Source organism: Lissotriton vulgaris, chromosome 2_2, assembly GCF_964263255.1.
Source record: "Lissotriton vulgaris chromosome 2_2, aLisVul1.2, whole genome shotgun sequence".
Lineage (NCBI taxonomy): Eukaryota > Metazoa > Chordata > Amphibia > Caudata > Salamandridae > Lissotriton > Lissotriton vulgaris.
This window is the reverse complement of record NC_141688.1, coordinates 295,000,464-295,025,903: the sequence shown is the minus strand read 5'-3', so window position 1 is coordinate 295,025,903 and position 25,440 is coordinate 295,000,464. Positions and strand designations below refer to the sequence as shown.

General features: G+C 42.6%; 1 protein-coding gene across 1 annotated transcript in view; it reads left to right on the top strand.

Annotated features, from left to right (window-relative positions):
- The window catches only part of LOC147729328 (astacin-like metalloendopeptidase), a 335,057-nt gene that overhangs the window by 264,818 nt on the left and 44,799 nt on the right, over nt 1–25,440 (top strand). The window contains exon 10 of the mRNA XM_086959823.1: nt 20,074–20,192. Within this exon, the coding sequence (XP_086815949.1) occupies nt 20,074–20,192 (119 nt within the window). The remainder of the gene's footprint in view (nt 1–20,073; nt 20,193–25,440) is intronic.

Sequence of the window (25,440 nt, the reverse complement as noted above, 5' to 3'; positions counted from 1 at the left end):
AGTATTTTGTGTGAAATCTCCCTTGTGGTGGAAATTATGCTTATGTCTGGGATAAGTGTGGGTGGTGATTGTTACAGATTAGATGAGTGACATCTGCGGCAGGGATGGTACTGTAGATGATGCGGATTGTGTCAGTGGTGTTGGTTACACAAGTTCCAATACCTCTCATTACCTTTCGGCCTCTCTTCAGTCCCTTTCTGTTTCTCCAAACTACTAAAGCCTGTGGTAGCCTAGTTACGTCTTCATGGAGTATTATTCATTATATTTCTGGACGACATGTTAATAATGACCAACTCTAGGGAATTACTACAAGCACCAGACAGTGTGGGCAGCATCTTTTCTCCAGGATCTAGGGTTTGTAATAGTTGAAAATAAATCGATTCTAATTCCATCTCAGCCAAGTCAGTTCTTAGGTTTCTTAATAGATTCCACAAAATCAAATCAGCTCTCTTTCTCCCTCTGAAGAAGATCAACGTAATCAAAAAAGAGATTTGTTCTGTTCTAGAAGTAAAGAAACTTTCTTTCCACAGACTGGAAAGTATTGTTGACCTTCTTTCAGCATCCATTCAAGCAATTTTTTATGCTCCTCTTTATTATCGAGCGCTCCAACTCCTCAGGCTATGTCATCTTCAAAGGGGCCTCCCTTACTCAGCATTAGTTTTCCTTTCCGTTGAGGCACAGGACGAGTTGGAGTGGTGACTTCCCAGATGGAATGTAGGATCCATTTTTAGCCAGGCCCAAGATATAACGTTAGAATCCGACACCAGAAGATCAGTCTGGGTAGCACGATGCGGAAATGTTGTAACAGGTGGGAAATTGTCCCCAGAAGAAATTCATTATCATATAAACTGCTTAGAGGTGATTGCAGGTTCCTTTGTTGTAAGAAGCCTAGCTCTGTCAAAAGTAAATTGTTTATACTTCTGCTGATGGACAATGTCGCTGCTGTATGTTACGTAAACAAACCCGCCTTTGTAAAGTCAAAGGGTCTGGCAGATCTTGCAAAATATTTTTGGCATTATAGCCTAGAGAAAGGTATTTCCCTTAAAGCAGAATACATTTCAGGACTTACCAATTCAGTGATAGATTGGAGTCCTCGATTCCTAGTAGACAACAGCAATTGGTCTCTTCATCCTCGAGTTTTCCACAAGATTCTCCATGTTTGGATCCCCCTACAAGTAGATCTATTTTCATCCCACATCAACCACAAGCTTCCTCGATACCACAGCTGGAGACCAGATCCAGAGGCAGAAGTAATGGCTGCTTTTTTCTACATTCTGCATTCTCTCCAAGCATACGTCTTTCTTTCTTTTTCAACGATTCTTCAAACTCTCCTTCACGCCAGAAGGGACTGGGACACAATAATAATAGGAAACCCCTTCAGGCAGTCAAAAGTGTGGTTCCTTCCACTTCTAGAACTCTCAGAGGATTTTCCAAGAGTAATTCCCACGTTTCTCAAGTTACTCAAATTCAAATTCAAATTCAAAAGTACTTTATTCGGTTAAAAACAAAGAATAACCATAAAAGTAGCATGAAAAGGTACAATTTACATGGGTCAGGTGATCATTTAAAAGAAAAATAGAAGAAACACATAGAAAGACACCCAGAAGAATTACAGAAGAATTACATATATACAACATAAAAAGAATTAATTGATTTGGATTGATTTACGACACTTAAAAACTGATTTAAAAAATTCAGCAAGGGATGCTACCATAAAAACAGTTTCCATTTTCTGACACTCTAAAAACGCCAAGCGGCATCTATATACATTTAACTCTTTGAGAATGGGAATGATAAGTTTTCTTCGATGAAATAGATAAAATTTACAAAAGAATAAAATATGCATATCAGATTGTGGGGAGAAATCATCACATGGGCAAGGACATAATTCTTTCGCCCAACAGTTCATCACAGGAAAAGATAATAGCCTAAATAGAATGTTGAATCTAAACCGGGAAACGTTCATGATTGGACATATATAATGATAAGTATGGCTGTAATTTCTCTCCATTTGTAATCACTTGGTGAGCAGAAACCGTCTTTTTTTTCACTTCCTCCGTTTTTGTCTTTTGACCCTGAGATGAGCAATACATAGATTTTTCAGACCTCTTCTTGATATATGTGCCATTGATGACGGGTCCTCAAAGTATTGGGCACAACTTAATTCTTTAAGAAAGTTTCTGACATAACATATCCATTTGAAGTTGTTAATATTGTCCAGTGCAAGAATGTCCTTTAAAATAGCCGGTTAACCACGCATTCTTCATTTGTCCAAACCCTGTGCCAGAGTAAAATTGGCTGAATCATGATTGTATCAGTCACATACACCACGCCCAGTTCAGCATGACATATATGGGTCGCAGTGCTCTCAGGTACGGACAAAATGTGGCGTAGAAACTTATTTTCCATGATTTGAATTGAACTAACATTCGAGTAGCCCCACAATCCTGAACCATAAATAGCTACAGATATACAAGTAGCATTATAAATAGTTAAAATTTCCTTTATGGGTTTCTTTCCTAGCTTTTTCATGAAACATTGTAAAGCCATGATAGTTTTGGAGAATAGCAGGGTTCTAGCATTAATTGCAGACGTCCATGAACCACTTTCATGAAACAAAATGCCCAGGTATGGGAAAGTAGCGGTCTTCTCTAAAGGATTGGAATTTATAAAAATTGGCTTCAAATGCCTGGTTGTTCTTGTCCCACAATACATAGACAGTGTTTTGGAGCAATTCATTTTCAAGTCCAAGCTAAGCATGAAGCTATTAAAAGATGTACCAAAGTTTGAAGTGCCATTGGGGTGCGTGCCATCAGGACTGCGTCGTCTGCGTACAGCAGGGCAGGGACAGGCCTTCCCCCCACCATAGACATGTCCCTGCCCTCCTGCACGAGGCGACGCTCCAAACCATTTGTATATAGCAAGAATAGAAAAGGTGCTAGAACGCACCCTTGGCGTACACCACGACCAATCCCAAAGTGTCTGCTACATTCTCCCTCTTTCCCATATCGAACAGTTGCAGTGGCCCCGGAGTATAAATCTCTCAAGAAGCATATAATAGCATCGTCTACCCCCAATTCAGCCATAATTACCCACAATTTATTGTGTGACACACAGTCAAAGTCTGACGATAAGTCAACAAAAGTGAGGTATAGGCGTTGTTTTTTGACCCTTATATACTTCTGTTGCAAGATAAACAAATTTAAACCTTGCTCTATAGTCCCTAATCCCCTTTGGAACCCATATTGAAAATCACTTAGCACCCCATTTTCTTCTGCCCAGCTTTGCAACTTAACTAAAACCACTCTCCCAAGAATTTTTACGGAGGAGTCCAATAAAGAAATTGGCCTATAACAAGTGCAGTTCAGCCTATCGCCTTTCTTAAAAATCGGGACTATAATTAATGTAAGCAGGTAGGGATTAAACCATTTTCCAAGGCAACATTAAAAAGCTGGACTAGCAATGGCCCCCATAGATCAGTATTGGCCTTATAAAGGTCGGCTGGTATGCCATCCGGTCCAGCCGCCTTGCCCCCCTTAGTCGCCTTCAGGCTCGCAAGAACTTCAGGTAAGGTTACAACCAGTGCTTTGGATGGATCTAGAATAGGGTCATGACCTGTATCGGGCACTGATTCAACGGCCCTATAGAGGGAGGAAAAATGAGTCACCCACTCATCTTCTGTAACGGCGATCTCCATGCGTGCTTTTTTATCGTACAGGAGCGGAGTGTTTATGACCCTCCAAAAGGCGGCCGAATCTTTTGATTGTGACGCTACAAATAATTCGTCCCAAGCATCCTTTTTAATCAGGTCCTTCCTCTCCTTCAGCACTGTGTTATAATCCCTCCTCAATTCTCTAATTAAAATTACATCCCGTGGTCTTTTGTGAATAGCGTGTCTAAGCTTTGTTAAGGCTTTAGTGCATGTTTTGTCAAACCATTTCCTATTTGACTTTAGGGAATTTTTTCTAGTAACCCACAAAACCTCCCTAACTGTAGTAGCAATTATATTTAAATGAAGTAAAATTTCATTACTCTCCGCATGTTCATTCAGACAGATCAAAAAGCTATCCAGACACTTACTCATTAATTTGGACAAAAAATCATACGGGACCACTTTACTCCATTTAAGAGTATAACCATTTTGGGAACCTAACTTCACATCCTGCGCATATGCTTAGAAGTTACTACGTTATTGGATGGAACGAATAGGTTCTCCATTATTAGTACCTGTGGGAGATGGTCACTCAGAGGTAAATCCATTATGCTAGAGCTAATCAATCTTCCAGCAGAGCTACTTGTACACAAACTAAAATCAATAATAGTTGAAGCCCCCCGTCCCACAAAAGTTGGTACAAATGGCATTGTGTGGTTGGCTAACTCATTTATAAATCCAAAATCAAAGTTAAAAAGCATCTCATTTAGTGAATCACCAAGTAGGGTATGTTTAAAGTGCGTCAAATTAATGTCCTGTTCTAACATCAGGCCACACATACCCTTATGGCCCTTTTTACACAATGTGCAATTAAAATCACCCCCCACATTATCATTACTTCGCCCCTTTTTTTATCAATTTCAGACTGTATATCCACAGTTATTGCGGCGAGTACATCCTTAATCATGCTACTTATAAAATTATTATAAAAATTTAACAGGACGATCCTTAGACCCTGTCTTACATCTATCACTATTTTCTGATAGTAACTGGATCCAGGAGAGAAGAAAATCTTGTCATAAACTAGCAGGTTTGTTATATACGTAATCAATCCACCCTTCGGTCTACCATGAGAACCCCCCATGTTTCTTGTAAAGCTAGTATGCCTACACCAGAAGTTACGTCATCCCAGGATGGATTAAGAATTTTTTGTTTTAAACCGGCCACGTTCCAAAAGACCACCTTACAAAATTCTTCTGTGGGTAACACTTCTGAATGTCCCCAGCTTGACCGCCCTGATTCCCTTGTGTTGTCTCGGCCACCGCTCGAATTTCGTGTGTCACCTCATGCCGTGGTAGATTTATCAAGGCCAGGTTTACAGGCATAGGGGCCTTAAGAACCTCTTTTGGCTCAGGGAGTCAATCCACCATTTCCAGGCAGTCAAACCGGTTATAACACGGAGTGATCGGAGGAAATAGCTGATTGCCATACCAACCCGGGTCAAACCTTTGCGGGGGAAAGTGAGGGGTCCTCCCCCTATATTTCACTACATTCCACCCGTCTTCAGTTCCTCCTCCCCATTGTGTGTTATATTGATTCCTATCAAAGTCCACACCATTTCTGGCTCTTTGATATCTATTGTCCCTGGTCCAGCTCCATCGATTATCCGGATGTTCCCCATCGGGGTAAAAATAGGATAATGCCATGGCCACTATCGAGAGACCATTGTTTCTTGGGGCCCTCATTGTGATATATTCAGCGGTGTGTGGGTTCTCAAAAGTTATTACCACACAGTCGCCCTGAACCCTTTTTTTATTATACCCAATCCATGGTACCCTTTCAACCATTAGAATATTACTTCTGATGGCTGGTGGGAGAGGGTAATTATTATTCAGCCAGTGGATGATCTTATTTACAAGTGCCCTGTTGTTTTCAGTTGATTGTGGCTCCAATTCAGGCACTCCAGTAAGAATCACAACATACGGTGAGGCTTTTGGGGGTAAATTTATACTTCGAGGCACCTCCCTTTTAGGTAGTTGGTCTTTGTCCTGTAGTAAGTTAGGAGTTTGTAGAATTGGTGCCTCTTTATCAGTTGGAGCCGGAGTTTTATGTTTTGGAGCACTTTTTGAGGGTTGGTTATTAGGGAGTTTTCCTTTTCCGGAGTTGTGTGGTAAATAAAGTATTACCCTGTCATAATTTCTATACTTAAACAAAGGGTCATGCATAAAATGAGAGGCAGAGTCCGTGGTGTCCGATTCAAAAGGGCTTTATTTCAGTAACTCGAGTTAAGGGAGAATCGGGTTCCATCACCACTAAGGTTCAGGAAGGGTCTTCTAAACTTTATTCACAGAGTACAATATTTATACATTCAATCTTGTATAGAGGAGGAGAAGCGCTCCAGGCAGAGCAAGAGAAAGAGAGAGATAAGAGCATGTGGGTGTGCATATGGGCGTTCACTTGAGGAGTCATAGGTGGGTGGATGCATGAGAGGGGGTTGCATGGACAGCTTGAACTTCGCCCTACTTGTGTGCGTAACTTGGTCATGACGTGCAATTGACGTGTAACTGGGGGAAGCTGGGGGGAAGCTGACTTTCGGCCTAGCAGGGAGGCCTTCAGTGTCAGGGCGACCTGCACGTTTGGTATTATCTGATATCTTAAGTCCGGGGATGTATTATCTGAAGCAAAGGTCGCTCATCACTAAGAACCAGTGTGGGCATATATTTCTTCGTTCATTTCATGGGGGCTTTGAGCTTTCTATGGATGCGGGCTCTGTACATCACTGAAACGGAGACAGAAATGCTGGGCCCTATCTCTGCAGATGGGTTCTGTTTACCTTCTTCACCAGGCAGGAATGTGATTCTGTAGAGCAAGCAGATAACTGTTAAGCAAAATACTGTCTTGGCACCCCGGGCTGGGCCCCTCTCGGCTGAGCAAGAAGTATGCGAGAGGTCAGGGATTCGTAGCTGCAGCTCTCAGAGTGTCTGGAGACCTGAAAACCCTAATTCGGAGACTGGCTCGGGCTGTGCCACAAAATGGGTTCATCTCGATTTTAAATGTGCACAATGCAAACACATGGGCAACATGGGCCTCAGTGCAGAATTAACGTTTCTTACATGGAAGACTTGGTAACTGACATCCTAATGTGGGACGCAAATGCAGAGGCATTATTATTACAGGTCATGAGAGGGAAAATGCATGGGTGACATACACATACACTAAACGTGAGGTACACGCAGGGAACATACTGGCCATGTAAAATTTCTTTTTCCTCATTCCCTCCTTGTCCCCTACTGTACCCTTCAGGACACATCTATATTCATGATACCGTCTATTTGTTCAAACAGCATAATTTGTTCATTCTTTATTCTTTGTACACGTGGATGTGGAACACAGGCAGTGGCACACAGGCCGCAAATGGCCGGGCACACTGCAGACAGAGACAGCAGCCGAATATCATAAGCAGTATCATTCCTAGGAACGATAACACTTTCCATCCCCAGGCCGATATTACACCCCAGAGCCAACTGGACCAAGTCCATGTGCCTGGGTCTTGATGTATCTCATGAGCAATCTTGTGGAGCCTTGATATTGCTGCGTACACAGATAGCACGTTACTTGGAATGAAAACGCAGCAACTGGAGCCGGTCACTCTACAAGCCCCGCCCCTATCCGCCAGGATGACGTCAAGAACAAGGCGGTTCTGAAGAACAACTAATCTCATGGCAGACTGCTCCTGGGTCAAGTTCGCCAGGGCAGATGCAGTCTCATTCACAACTGCTTCCAGAGTTCTTGTTAACCTACGAATCAGTTTACTGTTTTGGACGGGACCTATGAAGAAAAAGAATCCTCTGTTGAAATCTGTATATTGCTCCCAGGCTGTCTCAGTCTGATCAATCACGGAGGAATCGGTCTCTCTCCTATGTCTAACATGCTCTAGTCGTGAAACTCGATGATAATTGGATGGGGCCAGAAAGACGGGTGGCAGCAGGAACGCAATATAGCACGTCCCATCCCAGTCTAAGGGCAGATGTACATAGGCTGTCTGACCACAAATGAAATAGGTATGGCGAGATGCTTTGAAAGAAGACTTTCCTTTATCAGTAAACTCTACCACAGCACTACACTCGCTGTGTCCCATATGTACTGATCCTTTCTTTCTAACACACAAATCACCTTTTACTGGTAGGACTGAAATAAATGGTGGACCTGCATTTTGCATGGGCTGAACATTCAGCATCATAAAGCTAAAGGAAGCATTTCTTTGCTCGTACTCTTCATTTTCTAGATCGGTCCCCTTCCTTTGAGGGAGACCGTCTTCGTCTGGAAAACATACCTCATTCATTACTTTATTCAAGTCTCCCCATATCCAGTCACCCTGGGAAACTGTGAACTTTCTGTCTAATGATGTCATTAAGGCAAACCATGCTCCGCACGAACCATTGTGGGAGAATGGAAAAGGGAAGAGAGGTAGAACTCCCTTCGTCTTCTGATAAGGTGGGAGTCGGCCACATACCCAGCAATCTGTTGCATTGCTGGTCTGGTGAGAACAGTGCAACATTCGAATAAAAGTATTGTTGCGCAGGGCTAGTCGATATGACAATTCATGGGGTGGCAGCTCGCTAAATGTATGCTCTACGGTGTCATTAATGGAAAGGTGTATATGTGAGGCAATAGGAGGAAAGAAAACATGTAGTATTAAGCTGCTACATATTATAGTGATGCACAGAAGAGACAGAAAAATCTGAGTTACTGTACATCTACTGCGTAATATCTTGCAGTATTTCTCTTTCATTTTGCTCTTTTTACTATCGGGGTCCGCGATCCTATACATGTCAGAACTTGCCTAACCGATTCAGCACCTAGTGGACTTAAACAATTAAACGCTGTCTGACTTACTAGATCGTAATTTGGACCTATATTCTTGCTGCGGAGTCTTTTCTAGTAAAGGGGGCTCAAAGTCTGTACTGTCTTTAATGTCTTGTTTCTTAACCAAAGTTCCAGAGTTTCCAAAGTACTTTTTACAATGATGGGCATGAAGCCATCCTTTTCTTCCTTCGACCTTGACGGCTGTCCTCGTGGTCAGTAATACCAGTTTCGGTGTCTTCCAGCGCGGCTCAAGGGGGCTTGATCGATCAAAGTTGCGCACAAAAATGAAATCTCCAGGGACTATGGCATGCTCCTTGACCTGGGTGTTGTCAGGGAAGGCGGCGGCAACCTGTGAACGACAAGAGAGTAGTGCAGACATCAAGGAAGCCAGGTAATCTGTCAGCATATTACTGTCAACATCAGTTATTTTCTTAGGTATAGGCGTACTCCACATGTTCGGCGGTCTACCGAAAACCACTTCATAAGGAGATAGGCCTGTTCTGGAATGGGCTACCATACGCATGTAAAAGAGAGCAACCGGCAAGGCTACCATCCAATCCACGCCTTTTTCTGCACAGATCTTTGCAAGTTTCGTCTTAAGTGTCTGATTATGTCGTTCTACAAGACCAGCTGCTTCAGGGTATCTCATACAATGAAACTTCCAATTGTATCCTAACAGAAGTGACACTTGTTTCATTAATTCAGATGAAAAAGGCTGACCATTGTCTGAGTACACGACACGGGGCAATCCGTATCTAGGGAAGAATTCACGCACCAATTGCCTGGCGGTTGTCACAGCAGTATAATCTGGGACTGGATATGCTTCTGTCCATCTAGATAGTGCACACACAACTACCAGGACATACTTGTCCTGGAGGACCTCAAAAGGATGGTCAGGAGGATGAAATCCGCCTTGTTCCACCGGAATGCCTTTACCTGGATTGAACTGGCAACGGATCATACACGTTCGTACTTTCTGTTTCACTACTGCACGCAGGTGCTTGTTAAACCAGATATTCTGTAAGCTGTCTAACATTGCCTTCTCTCCCAAGTGTGCTGGACTATGTGCTGTGTTTATGATCACTTGTACCATGGAGTCAGGGAGAAACCATGTGGCTTTGCCCTTAGTCATCCAACCCTGGTCAGTCTGGACCCCTCCTTGTTCAGTCCATTTCTTTATTTCATCTGAAGTGGCATGTGTCTGTATGTCGAGAACATCTTGAGAAGGATCCCTGACTGTCATAGTTTTTGTCAGTAATGGTACCTCTGTCTTTGTCGTATCTGTTGGCGTCTGTGCTGTAAGTTTAGCAGTTCGGTCTGCCAAGTCATTACCCTGGGAAATGGTGTCTGTAACTTTGGTGTGTGCTTTGCATTTCAGGATAGCTATGGCTGCAGGTAAATGTATTGCTTCCAAGAGGGCCTGAATAAGCGGGCCGTGCTGAATTTTAGCTCCATGAGAGGTCAAGAAACCTCTCTCCCTCCATAATACTCCGAAGTCATGAACAACGCCGAATGCATACTGTGAATCTGTATAAATGTTCACTTTCAAGTTCTTAGCTCTTATGCAGGCTTGTGTCAGAGCGACGAGCTCTGCTGTTTGTGCTGACAATGTGTCTATTCTTTTTGTCTCTATGACTTCAGTAGCAGTGGTCACGGCATATGCTGCCACTAACTCTCCCGTGCTTGTTCTCATGCATGAACCATCTACATAGAGTGTCAGGTCAGGGTCTGGCAGGGCAACGTCTGTCAGGTCTTGTCTTGGTTTCGTCACTGTATTCATTACTTCCACACAGTCATGTGGTGCGATGTCTACTGTACTTGAGGGCAAAAGTGTAGCAGGGTTCAGAATGTTGCATCGTCTGATCTCTATGTGTGGCTGAAATAACGTCAGTTCATATCCTGTCAGTCTCGCTACAGTCAGGTGCTGTGTCTGTGTCCTGTTCAAGAGAACTTCCACTGCATGTGTTACCTGGACTATCAGGGGGTGTCCCAGCACTATCGAGTCACTTTGTCTTATGGCTAGGGCTGTTGCTGCAACTGATTTCAGGCACGCAGGCAGAGCCTGGGCCACTGAGTCCAGTGTACTAGAAAAATAAGCGCAAGGCTTGTGTTTTACTGCTTGAACTTGTGTGAGGACAGATAATGCTGTTCCATCTCGTTCAGTTACGAAAAGTGTAAAATGTTTGCTGTAACATGGGGTCACTAAAACTGGCGCTTGACATAAGGCTCTTTTTAATTCTTCAAATGCCAAGGTATGTTCTTGTGTCCAAGGGAGGACAGTCGAAGACGCTGCCTCCTGTGTTGTCAACTGTATGAGTGGTTTGGCTAGATAGGCATACTGGGGAATCCACTGTCTGCAGTATGAAGTGAGGCCAATGAAGGCCCGTACTTCCTTTTGTGTCTTGGGCTGTGAAAGGTTAGCAATTAACTGAATACGTTCTTGTGTCAGCTGTCTACCCCTCTTGGACAGCAAGTGTCCAAGGTACACCACTTGCTGTGCACAGAATTGTAACTTCGAAGGGGACACTTTGTGCCCCTTGTCTGCCAGAAAGTGTAAAACCGTCAGTGATGCATGTTCGCAGTCTGGTTCTGATCGTGCTGTAATTAGGATGTCGTCTACGTACTGGAGCAGTACAGTGTTGGTAGGCATATTAATACTGTCTAGCTGTCTCTTTAAAGCTTGACTGTAAATGCTAGGACTCTCTGTAAAACCTTGGGGAGCTCTCGTAAATTTAAAGCTGCGTCCTTTTAGACTGAATCCGAAAAGATACTGGCTATCTGGATGAATTGGAACGCTGAAAAAGGCATTCTTCAAGTCAATGACAGTAAAGAACGCTGCCTCTGAATCAATAGCAGTCAATAATGATGAAATGTCTGGAACCACTGGGTAGTGAGGTACTACACATTTATTCAATTCTCGAAGGTCAACAACTAGTCTGTAAACTGGTGGTGCATTAGGGTCTGTTCGTTTAAGGATAGGAATGACAGGTGAATTACATACATTCGATTCAGTCTCCACTACCACCCCTTGTGCAATGAGTTCGTCAATAATTTCAATAAGGCCACTTCGGCTTCAGGTGGTATTCTGTATTGTCGTATACGTGGTAATACTACTCCTACTTTGAGAGTGACACGGTGTGGTGCTATGTTCATGTAACCTACGTCAGTCGAACCTTGTGCCCATAGGTGCTGTGGTAAATTCTTAAGTATGTGGTCAAAATCTTTCAACACATAATGTCCCTTAAAATCACGTAAGAACAATCGCACTCCTTCCGGAGAACAACAAATAACTGCTCCTAGTTCTTTTAATGTCTTTATACCAAGCAAGTTTTCTGGACATGATTTAGTAAGTAGCAAGTCTGTGGTACGTGCCAGTGGACTAACCTCGAGGGAGACTGGTTTCGATACTTCATTAACAATAGGCTTTCCTGAAAATCCCAGGGAAACATTCTGTGAGCCCGAGAGGGGTGCCCCTGGAACCTCGTCATGGCTGATGGTAGTTCTGCTCGCCCCTGTGTCAATCAGAAATTTTTTGTCTTGTCCCAATACACGACTATGTACATAGGGACCCTCTTGATCTACAGGAACCTCAATAAGGGGCAAGCCAACTTCCCTCTCAAGGCTGTTTCATGAGAATGCTTGGTATTCTGGATAGTCAGACTGCGTGTACTGATACATTTGTTGTGTGGCATGAACAGGTGGTGGTGGGGGTGGAAAAGTCGCTACTGTCTGTTGTGTGTTCTGTTGGGTGCTAGTCTGCCTAGGAGTGTGTACTAGTTCTTTTGTCTTGCCTGTAGCTATATTGTGTTTCATGACAGCACAATCCTTTACAAAGTGACCTGGTTGTTTGCAATAATTACAGTTCCCCTTAAAAAGTGTTGTGCCATTTTTGTTCGTGTTTGCCGGTACCGTTTGGGCAACCAGCACCTTCATTTTTGTCTCTTTCATGCGTCTCTTTTCCTGATCCTGTTCTTCTCTAATCCTGTTCTGGTGATATTGTAGCATTTGCAACATTTGTGACGGGCTATTTGCTTGCCAAGTACTCTCAACCTTCAGTACTCTATTCTTGATCTGGGGTAGGGAGTTCTCTACTAATTTGCTCACGAAAAGATGTGGATATGACTCGCTACCGGGCTTAAGACCACTATTAATGGAAAAGCATTTCTCGAATCTAGAATAGAAATCGCTTGTGTCCTCGTCTGGTTTTTGTTTACAGGCTGAAATAGCATCCCAGTCTTCCTTTTTAGTAGTCAATAATCTCGGCAAAACCTGTATCAGGAGTTCAGGTAGTTCTTTAGCTTTGTCCCCAAGACCAACCCCCGGGAGCCTTGTTTTATCCTCTGCTTCCAATTCTGTCCAACTTAACTTTTTCTCTCCCACTTCCCAGTCTTTTTCCTTAAGCTTTTCATAAATACCAGCAGGCAACAGTACTTTCAATAGTTTCAAAATGTCAGCATACGTGTAATCTCCGATGCGGAGAATGTCCTTTAATTCTCGGTGAAATCCCCCCGCGTCTTTATCATGGCAGGGCAGCATCCTTTTCATTTCCAGTATTTCTAATTTCGTCAAGGGGGTGTAAACATACACTCGTTGAAGCTCACCCGTTGTATTTTTGACGGGATGTACCTCTCGTAGGGGGTTCTGTCGGTCTATGTATAGGGGCTTTCTGTCGGGGTGTGGGGCGGGAAGCATGCGTGTGGTCAGAAAATGTATGTACTTATGTCGTTGATCCAAGATGACGTTAATTAAATCAGTACCCAGGCCTGTCCATCTTTCTAGGATTATATCGTCCAGTAATTTATACAATTGACCGGGATCAGAATATTGACTCTCATACAACGTTATTAAATGTTGGACCATGTAAATACCAGCCAACCGCTGTTCGTTCGGTGGAAGGCTCAAGAACGTTTGAGCTACTATATCACTACTATATATGTTAGCATTGGACACCCACTGGGTGGCTGACCGGGCCAACTCCATTTCGTGTGGTGTTTGAGATTGCTCGTTCTCCATCCGTCGTTTCAGTGCTTTTTCAGTAGCTTGGAACAAGTTTTCAAGGGAATACCTTTCTTTTATAGCCTGTCCCTGTTTACGGTAGTCGAGGCACTTGGGCCTGTCAAACTGTCGTGCTTTGCCTACATAATTAATTTTGTCCTTTGCCTCGTTTTCTGACTCTTCCGATGATGACTCACCCTTCTTGTCAGACCACACTCTGCGTATTGCTAATATTTCCTTTCGTATTTTCTTGTACATGCTATCTGTCTGTCCCTGTTTATCATGCCGACCGGCATCTATGTTATCACTCCATTCTATCAGACCGGGCTTTACATCTCCGTCTCCTTGGTCTTGTTCCCTGATCAGGCAGTTAATCATAAAACGTAGAATGTAGTTCTTAACCCCCACCTTTCTGTGTTCCATGGCCTCTTCTATACACTCGGGTCCCTCCCCCGTTCGAATGAAACGGTATATTTTATCTAGATGTTCTTTCATGTCTGGTAGTGTGACCAAATAGTCGACGGCTTGTCTTAGTCTTAGTGAAAACACGAGCATTGAGCCCTTTCCTGGTACTGGATCGTAAATACAGCTTGATATTGCTACATCTACAGTAAACTTATATGGCGTTAATGGCGTTGATGGCGTTGGCGGTTGCGGTGGCCTTGGCGTTGGCATCCCTCCCCCTACGGCCCCGGGCCCTACGTCGTCTTTCACGACCTGCTGGAGCTGAAGCTGTTGGAGCTGATCCGCTGATGGGGGCGGAGGGAAATCTGCGTTTACGTAGTCCGGTGCGGGCTCCTCTAGATAGGAGGAAATAAAAACCTCTGATGCTGTCGGCTTCTTTCTACGTACTCTAAAGGGTACAGGTGGTGGCGTTCGTGACCTACAGGGTGTTTCTGAGGGGGTCACTCTAGCTAGTTCTTCTGAGAGGACGGGATAAATACCATCAACAAAGGCATTTCTTTCTCTATCGGCCTGTTCTGCTTTGACCCGTTCCCCCTCCTCCCGCAGTTCTTTTTCTTTGGCTTTTTCCGCTGCTTGTTTACTTCTCTCTGCTTGGTGGAATTCTTTCTCTGTTCTCCTATATGACTCTTTACGCCATAACTCAATGGCATCTTTCTGAGAGGGTCTTGCTTTCCTTTTCCATAACGCTTCCTCTACTCTCATAATACATTCAGAATCCCATGTTCCTGAGGCAGGCCATCTGTACTTCTCCTCTAAATCCTTCGTGTAATCTACCTATAAGTCTAAAAACAATATGGCATCTAGCCCGTGCTTATTATACATATAATGACCAGGTGTGTCTCTAGGCGGGATGTTAACTGACTCTTCTAGTATGCCTTTCCTAGTCCCTATCTGACGTAATTTCGAAAGCAGTGGCATGTTGAAACCAACTTAACGAAAACACAATACACACAAAAATAGACTGACTGAAACAATCATTCACACTAAAACACTAAAATAGATACAGTTTAGCTAGATACATGGAGTAAAACATGTACTTGAAAACAGTTAACTTTATGCACTGGAATACAGTACAACCATTCCGGTCTCATAAAGAGACACGTCTTTACCGTGTCCACCGAAATGGACCCGTCTTTACTGTGTCTGTGTGAACGGACACGTCTTTACCGAGCTCAAATAAATGAACCCGTCTTGAACTTTATGCGTTCCCAATAGCGGTACTCAACGGGAAGCAGAACTTGAAGGCCTCGGAAACTTGATACTGCGCATGCGCCTCGGAACTGGTGGGCCTCTGGAAACCTCGGACCTTGCTCTCTCACGGCTTGGGCTCTGGTTGGGATGATCCGCAATCCTCACCGCCTCGTGTGGATGCCTGGTCGCAGTCCGTCTCCTCCGTGGGCCTGAGGGAGTAAGCAGGAAGTCCCGCTGGCGTGTACACTTTGAAGTCCGTCACGGCTGTAGAAGGGGGCAAGGGTTGGACCTACATCACCGGCGCGTGGGGAAGGGGATTTGTCCCTATTCGGGCGCCAGATTTATGTGGTAAATAAAGTATTACCCTGTCATAATTTCTATACTTAAACAAAGGGTCATGCATAAAATGAGAGGCAGAGTCCGTGGCGTCCGATTCAAAAGGGCTTTATTTCAGTAACTCGAGTTAAGGGAGAATCGGGTTCCATCACCACTAAGGTTCAGGAAGGGTCTTCTAAACTTTATTCACAGAGTACAATATTTATACATTCAATCTTGTATAGAGGAGGAGGAGCGCTCCAGGCAGAGCAAGAGAAAGAGAGAGATAAGAGCATGTGGGTGTGCATATGGGCGTTCTATTGAGGAGTCATAGGTGAGTCATAGGTGGGTGGATGCATGAAAGGGGGTTGCATGGCCAGCTTGAACTTCGCCCTACTTGTGTGCGTAAATTGGTCATGACGTGCAATTGACGTGTAAGTGGGGGAAGCTGGGGGGAAGCTGACTTTCGGCCTAGCAGGGAGGCCTTTAGTGTCAGGGCGACCTGCACGTCTGGTATTATCTGATATCTTAAGTCCGGGGATGTATTATCTGAAGCAAAGGTCGCTCATCACTAAGAACCAGTGTGGGCATATATTTCTTCGTTCATTTCATCGGGGCTTTGAGCTTTCTATGGATGCGGGCTCTGTAAATCACTGAAACGGAGACAGAAAGGCTGGGCCCTATCTCTGCAGATGGGTTCTGTTTACCTTCTTCACCAGGCAGGAATGTGATTCTGTAGAGCAAGCAGATAACTGTTAAGCAAAATACTGTCTTGGCACCCCGGGCTGGGCCCCTCTCGGCTGAGCAAGAAGTATGCTAGAGGTCAGGGATACGTAGCTGCAGCTCTCAGAGTGTCTGGAGACCTGAAAACCCTAATTCGGAGTCTGGCTCGGGCTGAGCCACAAAATGGGTTCATCTCGATTTTAAATGTGCACAATGCAAACACATGGGCAACATGGGCCTCAGTGCAGAATTAACGATTCTTACATGGAAGACTTGGTAACTGACATCCTAATGTGGGTTGCAAATGCAGAGGCATTATTATTACAGGTCATGAGAGGGAAAATGCATGGGTGACATACACATACACTAAACGTAGGGTACACGCAGGGGACATACTGGCCATGTAAAATTTCGTTTTCCTCAGTTGGTTATACTTAAAGAAGCATTATTTGGGAGACTCTTTGTCAATGTTGGTGCGGGTTTATTTAATGTTGTGACAGTAACTTTGGGCTTGGGCACATTAGGAGTAAGTACTTGTTTAGCCAAATTCTCAAGCTGGGTTTTTGTGTCTTTTTTTAAGTCCTGTATTTGTTTCTCCAGCTCCTTCAAAAGTTCTATCACTGGGGTTAATAGAGTTTTTATTGAAGTTTCCAGTAGATATAGCATAGTACTTTTTCTTGCCCTACTAGCATCAGGGCTGTCCCCATCCGCGCTATTCCCAGAGGTATTAGAAATTAAATCGGCCATCGAGTCATCCAGGATGGTATCATCCGGGATGGGTAAACGCACAATGTTAGGGCGTAGAGGATCATCTCCTTGAGTGTCGTTATCATTAACAGGAAGTACATTACTTGTGTCTGATAATACATCTTTACCAGCTGCATTAGTGTGCGTATTTTGAATAGGCCTCTTTTTGGGTATAGCCCCTTCCTTTAACCCCTGTGTCACCATATTTTTATCTTTAGGGGTCGCTGCTGCATGTATCAATACACTAGTGGATGCCTCGGCTGGTGGTAAGATTGGTGGTAGGGAAGGCTGAATGGGGATAGAAGTAGGTGTTACAAGGGGAGGTTGCAAAACCGCTATACTTGTCCCCTCTAAATGCAATATATCATTCTCTCCTCCCTTTGGGCTCCGTACATTTGCAAAATGGCCCATAGAAGACCTCTTGGCATGTTCCAAGTCCTGCGAAACCCTTCTTTCCATCAGTGAAATCCCTTCATCAATCGGTATATGGGTTCTGACAATGAAATCATCCAGGGTGCCTGTTAGTTTCTTCCCCCCTGCTGCTGCCCTGCTTCTAGTTTCACGCATCTCCATGATGTAATTAGAAACAGTTATTTATGTGACCGTGGAATAAGAAACCCCAGTCAATAGAAGCAGTAACCATACAATAAGGGGATGTAAAGAGCGTCTTACCACGATGCATCCAAATCCAAAGTTATGTAGATAGTCCAGGGTTTGGAGAACAAAGCCCAACAGATTAAATGGGCAGAGTAACTGGCCGATGAAGGCCGTAGAGGGCCCGCCCTTTGCCCGGGCTTCGCCCCGGGCGTCCCGCTCGCGTCCCGCGAGACGGAGCTGACGTCCAATTTCTGCGCCTCCTGGCGCGAAACGATCGCGCCGTGTGCCGCTAGGCCTGCTGGGACATGTAGTTTTGTCCCTGGCTGCCCACGCTCCACTCGGCAGCCCTACTCCCAGATCTTGAAGGAGTTAGGCGGCGGGAGGCGGGCAGTCAATTTCACCCGGGCTCTGTGCTTCTTTCGGCAAATCCTCCACTGGGTCCGGTCTCACCACGCAGGTCACTCTGTCACTGCCAGGTATTACACCCCATGCTCGTCGGGGCTGACGTCCAATTTCTGCGCCTCCTGGTGCGAAACGATCGCGTCGTGTGCCGCTATCCTGCTGGGACATGTAGTTTTGTCCCTGGCTGCCCACGCTCCACTCGGCGGCCCTACTCCCAGATCTTGAAGGAGTTAGGCGGCGGGAGGCAGGCAGTCAATTTCACCCGGGCTCTGTGCTTCTTTCGGCAAATCCTCCACTGGGTCCGGTCTCACCACGCAGGTCACGCTGTCACTGCCAGGTATTACTCAAGTTACTCTCAAGTTACTCTGGAACCCTCAAGGTCATCCTCACGATGTGTTCATCAAGGGACAATTGCATCAGATGACCTAGAAGATTTCAGGTCAGCCTGTCATGTCTCAGGTCTTTTGGCAGATGCATTGTCTGTTATCAACGATTCCTGGGCTCCTTCCACTCAATCCAGTAATAAATACGCCTGGAATTCCTGGGTTAGCTGGTGTGTAGAGAGATACATTATTCTATATCTGCATCTCTTGTAGACATAGTCAATTTTCTTTTTACCTGTTTTGAGGCTCGAAAGGACTACAGAACAATCAATTCTTACTGCTCAGCTATTTTTGCAGGACATTTCATTGTGAAAGGAGAACCGGTAGGTAAACATTTTTTTAGTATATAGACCTCTAAAATCAATTAGACGCAAAATTCCTCCAAAACTGGAATATTCATCTCTTTGGGATGTAAAGGTGGTATTAGATTTCTTTTTTTCTTAGCCTCACAATGAATGACTTTCTTTGAAACAATTGTCTACACAATTAACAATGCACCTGTGTTTCTTATCTTCTGAAGAGTTTCTGATATTAAAGTACTTGATGTTGATGATAATTAATTTTCTCTATATGTGGTAATATTTTATCTTTCTAGATGTACAAACACAAATTCATCTTCAATTTTTTACCCTGCTTTGCATGAATGTAAGAAGTTATGTGTGGTCCCTTGCCTTCATTGTTATGAATCCCAAACTGCTGTTTTTCGCCCTACAGCAGTATCCCAACTGTTGATAACTTTCAAGAAACCTTATGCCCCTGTGCCTCCTACTTTGGCCAGGTGGGTTAGATGGATCATGGCAGAGGCCGGCATAGACATTACCTTGTTCGGTGCTCATTCGGTCAGAGGAGCTATGGCCTCTAAAATCTTTATTTCAGCAGGCCGTCTGGAAAACATCCTTAAAGCAGCAGATTGGTCGAGAGTCCACTTTCCAAACATTCAATTATAAACCAATTGATAATGTGTCTTCTAATGCACAGCTTTAAACTTGTCATAATTGAGCCGGTTTGTAATAGGATATTGTTCTCCTCCACCAAAGTGACAGGAGGTTTAGATTCTATTAAAGACACGGAGGCGAAGATTATCCCACCCAACCATCCCAAATAGTTAACGATCCGTTTATCTTCCAGCTTGAATGCAGGTTGCAGATCCTATGTTGTCTAAGATGATGGCCTTTTCAGACAGATACCTTTCTACTTTGGAATGTTTGAAGTATATCGTTTATGTTTCAAGTCAAGGCATGTTTAAAATGGACTGCTTGGATTGCTCTGCTATTATGGCAAAGTAGAGTACGGTTGCATCTCAGCAGGGATAAATATTCCAGAGACTGTTCACTGATTCATGGATCGCAAAAGAGGTCGCAACCAATAGAGACAGCTGAGCACCTTCATACTTTTACTTAGAATTTTTCTTCCATGTTATGTTACGTTTCACTTTGCTGCTAGAGATATAAGTACAGAAGTTAAGTAATAATCTTTGCCTCTGTGTCTTTAATTGAATCCAAATATCCTGTCATGTTAGTGGGGGAGATTTACATTGTGCCAGTGGTAACCACAGAATGTTCTGGTTACCTTGAAGCTTGATTACAACTGAGAAGGTTGCTGTGGGCGAAATGATGCTCATTGTCAGTGGGAAGCGCTATAGGTGGTGGTTGAGGTTTAGAAAGCTGAGCAATACAATGGGGATTGTATTGGTGATGAAGCACCTTTATCTTTGTTTAACTACTCTACTCTTTGCAGGAAAATGCCAAGGCAAATATTCCTCCACATATGGAACCGTGACATCACCAAACTATCCCAATTGGTACCCTCCATCGACAGCCTGCTACTGGAATATTGTAGCGCCACTAGGATACAAGGTAACAATCAGTGACAACCATGGTAACAGGAGTACATTACAACCTATGTAAACCCAGAATGTCATTATCCAGCTTTAGAGGGGCTTTCTGTCTTCCTATGCACCATTGCTGCTCCAATGTGGGTAAATCAAATGCTCCTAGCCACATTCAAGCGTCTTTCTCCATACATGAAATGCCCAAAGCCTTCTAGTGAGAAACAGTTATTATGATCACCACATGTGCATTTACACATGTCAGTCTTGAAATTACTTGAAGTCTGCAGAGATCTCAACAAAGTACACCACACATGTACATCTAAGCAGAACACACACACACACACCCTCCATTGGTTAGAGCTATTTCCTTTCTTACCAGAAATGAACCTGCAATGTGCACATTTCTACAGCAGTTTTATAAACCCTCACATTTGTCCTATTAGTACTAGAGGCACTACATTGTAGACTCTCAAGTCCCTGTACTATTTTACCAGGATTTTACATGTACATTGTACGTTGCACAGGTCTCGGTGGCTTGCGTTAGTTAACATATGTTCGTATGCTCTGAGTACTGGAATAATATTGCATGGTTCAGCACAGTATAAATACCTGTGAAAGTTACTTTCCTTCGATAGATTCCAGCTGCTAAATTTAGGTCACTCTCTGTCAACATCCTAGTAGTGGGATGTTGCTGCAGAATAGAGATGGATAGTGTGTGAACTCTTAATGTCTCAGTAATGATAATACTGAGCATAATATTATAATATGAATATCAGAATAGATGTGCATCATGGGTTCTACATCTGTGACATCAGTGCGTGGTGCAGATCAGAATAGAGGCGCATTGTGAGAGCCGTGGATGTCTCATTTTTGCATTAACAGTACAAGAGGTTGGCCATTTTTAAGGCACATTGCATTTCTTCCTCAAACAGAAGGAATCATTTTAGCACATATTACTTGATCTCTGCTACTCTCACCCTACTACTGGCTAATGATCTCAAGGATTGTAGAGTTAGGGGTTGTTCTTTTTCATATCTGGTACTCACACTGCGTCAGAAGCTTCTTTTGACACATAGGGTAAGGGGACACATGCAATTTCAATGATGGCTTTCTTTACCCAGTCACCGCATTGTTTATTTAAAACCTATCTTTGTGAAACATGGAGTCCGCACTGTCAATGAGGCGATGAATTTGCTTTTTAATATGCATACATTGGATGTATGCTTTTTTACTGCTACCTTTTTAAACAAATCAATTCATGCGAGGAAAAGTATGATGTTTTAATATTTTCTGCGTTAACTGATTTAATAACACCTGTAACCTTTGCCTGTTTATATTTGTATGTTATCCAGTGCTTTTATGGTCATTTCTTTGATATGTACAGAATAAAGCTTTATGAAAATACCCAGTCACATTTAATTTGGGCTGCTTTCAAGTGTGATTGAATTGATCCATGGAAATAGCATGAAAGGGACTTTGTTGGAGTCAAGCAGAGTGGTGGGTGGATTTGGGAGCTGGTCCATGGACAGCGTTGTAACATGGAATGAGAAGTAAAGAGAGAGCTCTGTTGCACCCTTGCCCCAAGTCAGTGATCAAAGAAACCAGCATCAGGTGGCTAAGCCCAATGTCTGCACATCTATCCCTAGTTTTTGGCTGTAATAAATAAACAATAACAGTATCAGATATGTTTATACTCAGTGGTGCTATCATGCCGAGCACCAAGCCACCAGAGGTGCGAATCGACTGCACTTAACAAAGTGCAGACCTAATGCCCAAAAATATAACATGCAAGCACACACAGTTCATACATCATTTGTTAATACTCTTCTTTGTAAGATTCTCTTATAGTAGTTAATTCCAGTCCAAGCAAGCATAGTACTTCATTTTTTTTTTTTTTTGCAAATAAGTCAGAAAAACAACAAAAAAAATCTTTTTGCTTTAAGATGATCTTTTTAAACAATTTACATTATAAAGCATAGCATCTGAAAAATCAATCCAGAAAAACGAAAAAACATTTTACATTAGAAATAATACAATGAAGTTAAACTGATATATCGTCTCTTATGTTTATCGGTTCATTTCTCCTTGAGTACATTGTTGAATAGGCGCCCAAATTTTATTCCCCAATTGTTTTCTTTTTCGTCCTTTTGTTGCATAGATAGCAAGTTCAAAATTAAATTTAGCTAAGAAGCGAGCTCTCCACATACAAAAAGAAGGTGGATCAGGACTAATCCATTCTTGTGTGATACATGCCCGGAATACAGACATCATAATAAAAATCAGAGACTGTTGTTCTTTTTCTAAGGTATCTGATGAAAGTCCAAATTATAACAGTTCCGGGGTTAGATTTAATGTATATCCTAATGTTATCTGAATACGTTTCTGAATTTCTGAAAGTAAAGTAGTGAGCTTGGGGCAAGAAGAGAACATATGAATTGTATCTGCTCCTATCAAAGTACAACGGTTACAGCGAATACCAGCTGTGGCGCCCCAATTCATGACCTTAGCTGGTGTATCATACAGATCAAACAATATCATATAATGCTGTGTGCGTGATCGCCCAGTAAATAAGATAGAATTAGCTAACTCAATTGATTCTTCTAGCAATACATTTATCCCCAATTTCACTAACCATTTCTGTTGAATCACAGATAAATCATCTGGAAGAAAAGTCATAAGTACATCATAAAAATAACCTATTTTTCTTTTAGAGAAAAGCCTATCAATCAATGGGATCTTTTGGAGGCATTGTCGATCATGAGACAATATTGATTTTAAGAAACTATATACCTGTAAATATTTAAAATAATCATAGCTCGTGAATTTAAATATAGCTTGAAGTTCAGAGAATGTAATTATGCGATTCTCTATCCATAAGTCACCCAGATAAGTGATACCATTATTCTTCCATCCGTTCATGGTAGGGTCTCTAAATATAGGAGGAAAACATTGTGTTGAACTTAATGGAGTATATCTCAACAATTTTGGGATCCCAGCAAATTTTCTAATAATTTTCCATGTTTTATATTCTGCAGTTACAATCTTAAATTTAGTTTTTTTGTAGTAGCTAGGTTCTATTATTTTTAGAAGATGACCTCGAGCTTTGATTCCTAATGCAAATTCATAAATCGATGGGGTGTGTGCAGATGAAACTGGGGCTTTATTACCAACAATTAAAGGGGATATATATTGTAATACAGCTGCCAAATAATAAAACAAAAGATGTGGGGTGGCCCATCCTCCTCTAGCCTTTGGTAGGATCATTTTTTTGTAAGCTCTCCGTTTGCCCTTATAGCCCCATAAGAATCTCCCTATCATCTTTTCTGTTTGTTTAAAAAAATCTAACAGGAATTCAAGAGGCACTGTTCTAAATAGATATAATAATTTGGGCAAGATTAGCATTTTTAAAACGTTGTTCCTCCCATATAATGATAAATGTAGATGATCAATTCGTTCTAAAGTAGAGGTAGCCTTTTTTTATACTGGAGTATAATTAAGTTTGGGGATGTTAATTATTGGGGTTGTAATCTTAATTCCCAAATATGTTGCTTCAGAAACTATATTAATTCGGGGCGGAGGATTTTGACCAACAAAAAGTATTTGTGTTTTGGATAAGTTTAATTTATATCTTGAGAAGGACCCAAATGTTGCCGCCAATTCCTCAATCCTGTTAAAAGCTTTATCAATGTCTTTGGTTACGACCACCACATCGTCTGCATATGCCAGTGTCCTGTAACTGACACCTGCAACCTCTACTGGGATTATCTCTTCATCCTGATTTAATTTATTAAGAAAAGTATCAATATCAATGGCAAAAAGAAGTGGGGAGGATGGGCATCCCTGACGTGTTCCTCGTTGGATAGGAAATGAGGCAGATTTATTAGCACCCAGTTTAACACAAGATGTCGGATTTTGATAAAGGGCCTTCAAAGCTAATATTATTCCTGGACCGAATCCCTTCATGTAAAGTAAATCCCAAAGATAGGGCCAGGCCACCCTATTGAATGCTTTTTCGGCATCCAATAGGGTGATCCCGATTGGTATGTTGGTGCCTTCTGCCCAATCCATCAGAGCAATGATTCTCCGAATATGATCTGATGTATCTCTATTCGGAATAAATCCATGCGGCCATCGGGATACAATTGTAGATATAATTTGTGATATTCTGGAGGCTAAAATCTTTGAGTATACCTTGCTATCAGCATTTATTAAGGAAATTGGCCTATATGATGCTGGATTTAGAGGATCTTTATCCTTTTTGGGAAATGTCATAATTATGGATTGGCCCCAAGAGGATGGTGGTATCCCTCTCTGTGCCGCAAGAAAAGTGATCAAAATATCTTGTTTTATAACCTTCCTAAATATTTTATAGAATTCCAGTTGAATGCCATCAGGACCCATAGCTTTCCCTGTAGCTAGTGACAATAGTGCTTTTTCGATTTCCTCCCATGTAATTTCCGATTCCAAAGCCAGTTTTTGAGCATTAGAAAGACAAGATAAGTGGAGTGTCCTCCCAAAATTCAAAAAAAGGTCTGGCGAATAGGATACGGTGTCATATTGATAAAGGGTAGTATAAAAACGACGAAAGATTTCAAGAATTGACTCAGATTTATTATGTATCTGTCCTGTCCCATGCTGTAATGAGTTTATGGTATTATAAACCTCTCTTTGTCTGATTTTTCTAGCCAGTATCCTTCCTGAATTCTCAACCATTTCATATATCTGAGAGCGAAAAGTTGCCATTGGCTCCGCTAATTTAGCCGCTAACATCTCATATAGTCGTGCCTTATGAACAGCTAAATTAGTTTCGATATCCCTTGTTTCTTGTGAAAGAGCAATTGCTATTGCTAGCTTCTTCTCCCAATCCAGAACATTCTTATAATTTACATCTGTTTTTTGCCGAATGATCTTTTGTTTCTCAATAACATAGGTTAATGATTCACCTCGTATCCCGGCTTTAAAAGCGTCCCAGACATTCTGAACTGATGCAGTTCCCCTGTTGATTTCAAAAAATTATTTTATCCATTTTGCAATAAATTCCAAATATTCAGAGTCTGCTAATAATTTCCGGTCGAATGTCCAGGTTCTAAGTTGAGATGTGGAAAGCATATCTGTTTTAAGTTCAATCATTTTTGGATTGTGATCCGAAATTATACGTGGATATAGCTCAAATGTAGTATCCTCAAATAGTGCGGATATAATAAAAAAGTTATCTAAACGTACACATTTTTTATGTGTAGACGAGAAGAATGTAAACCCTGGCGCTAGAGGAT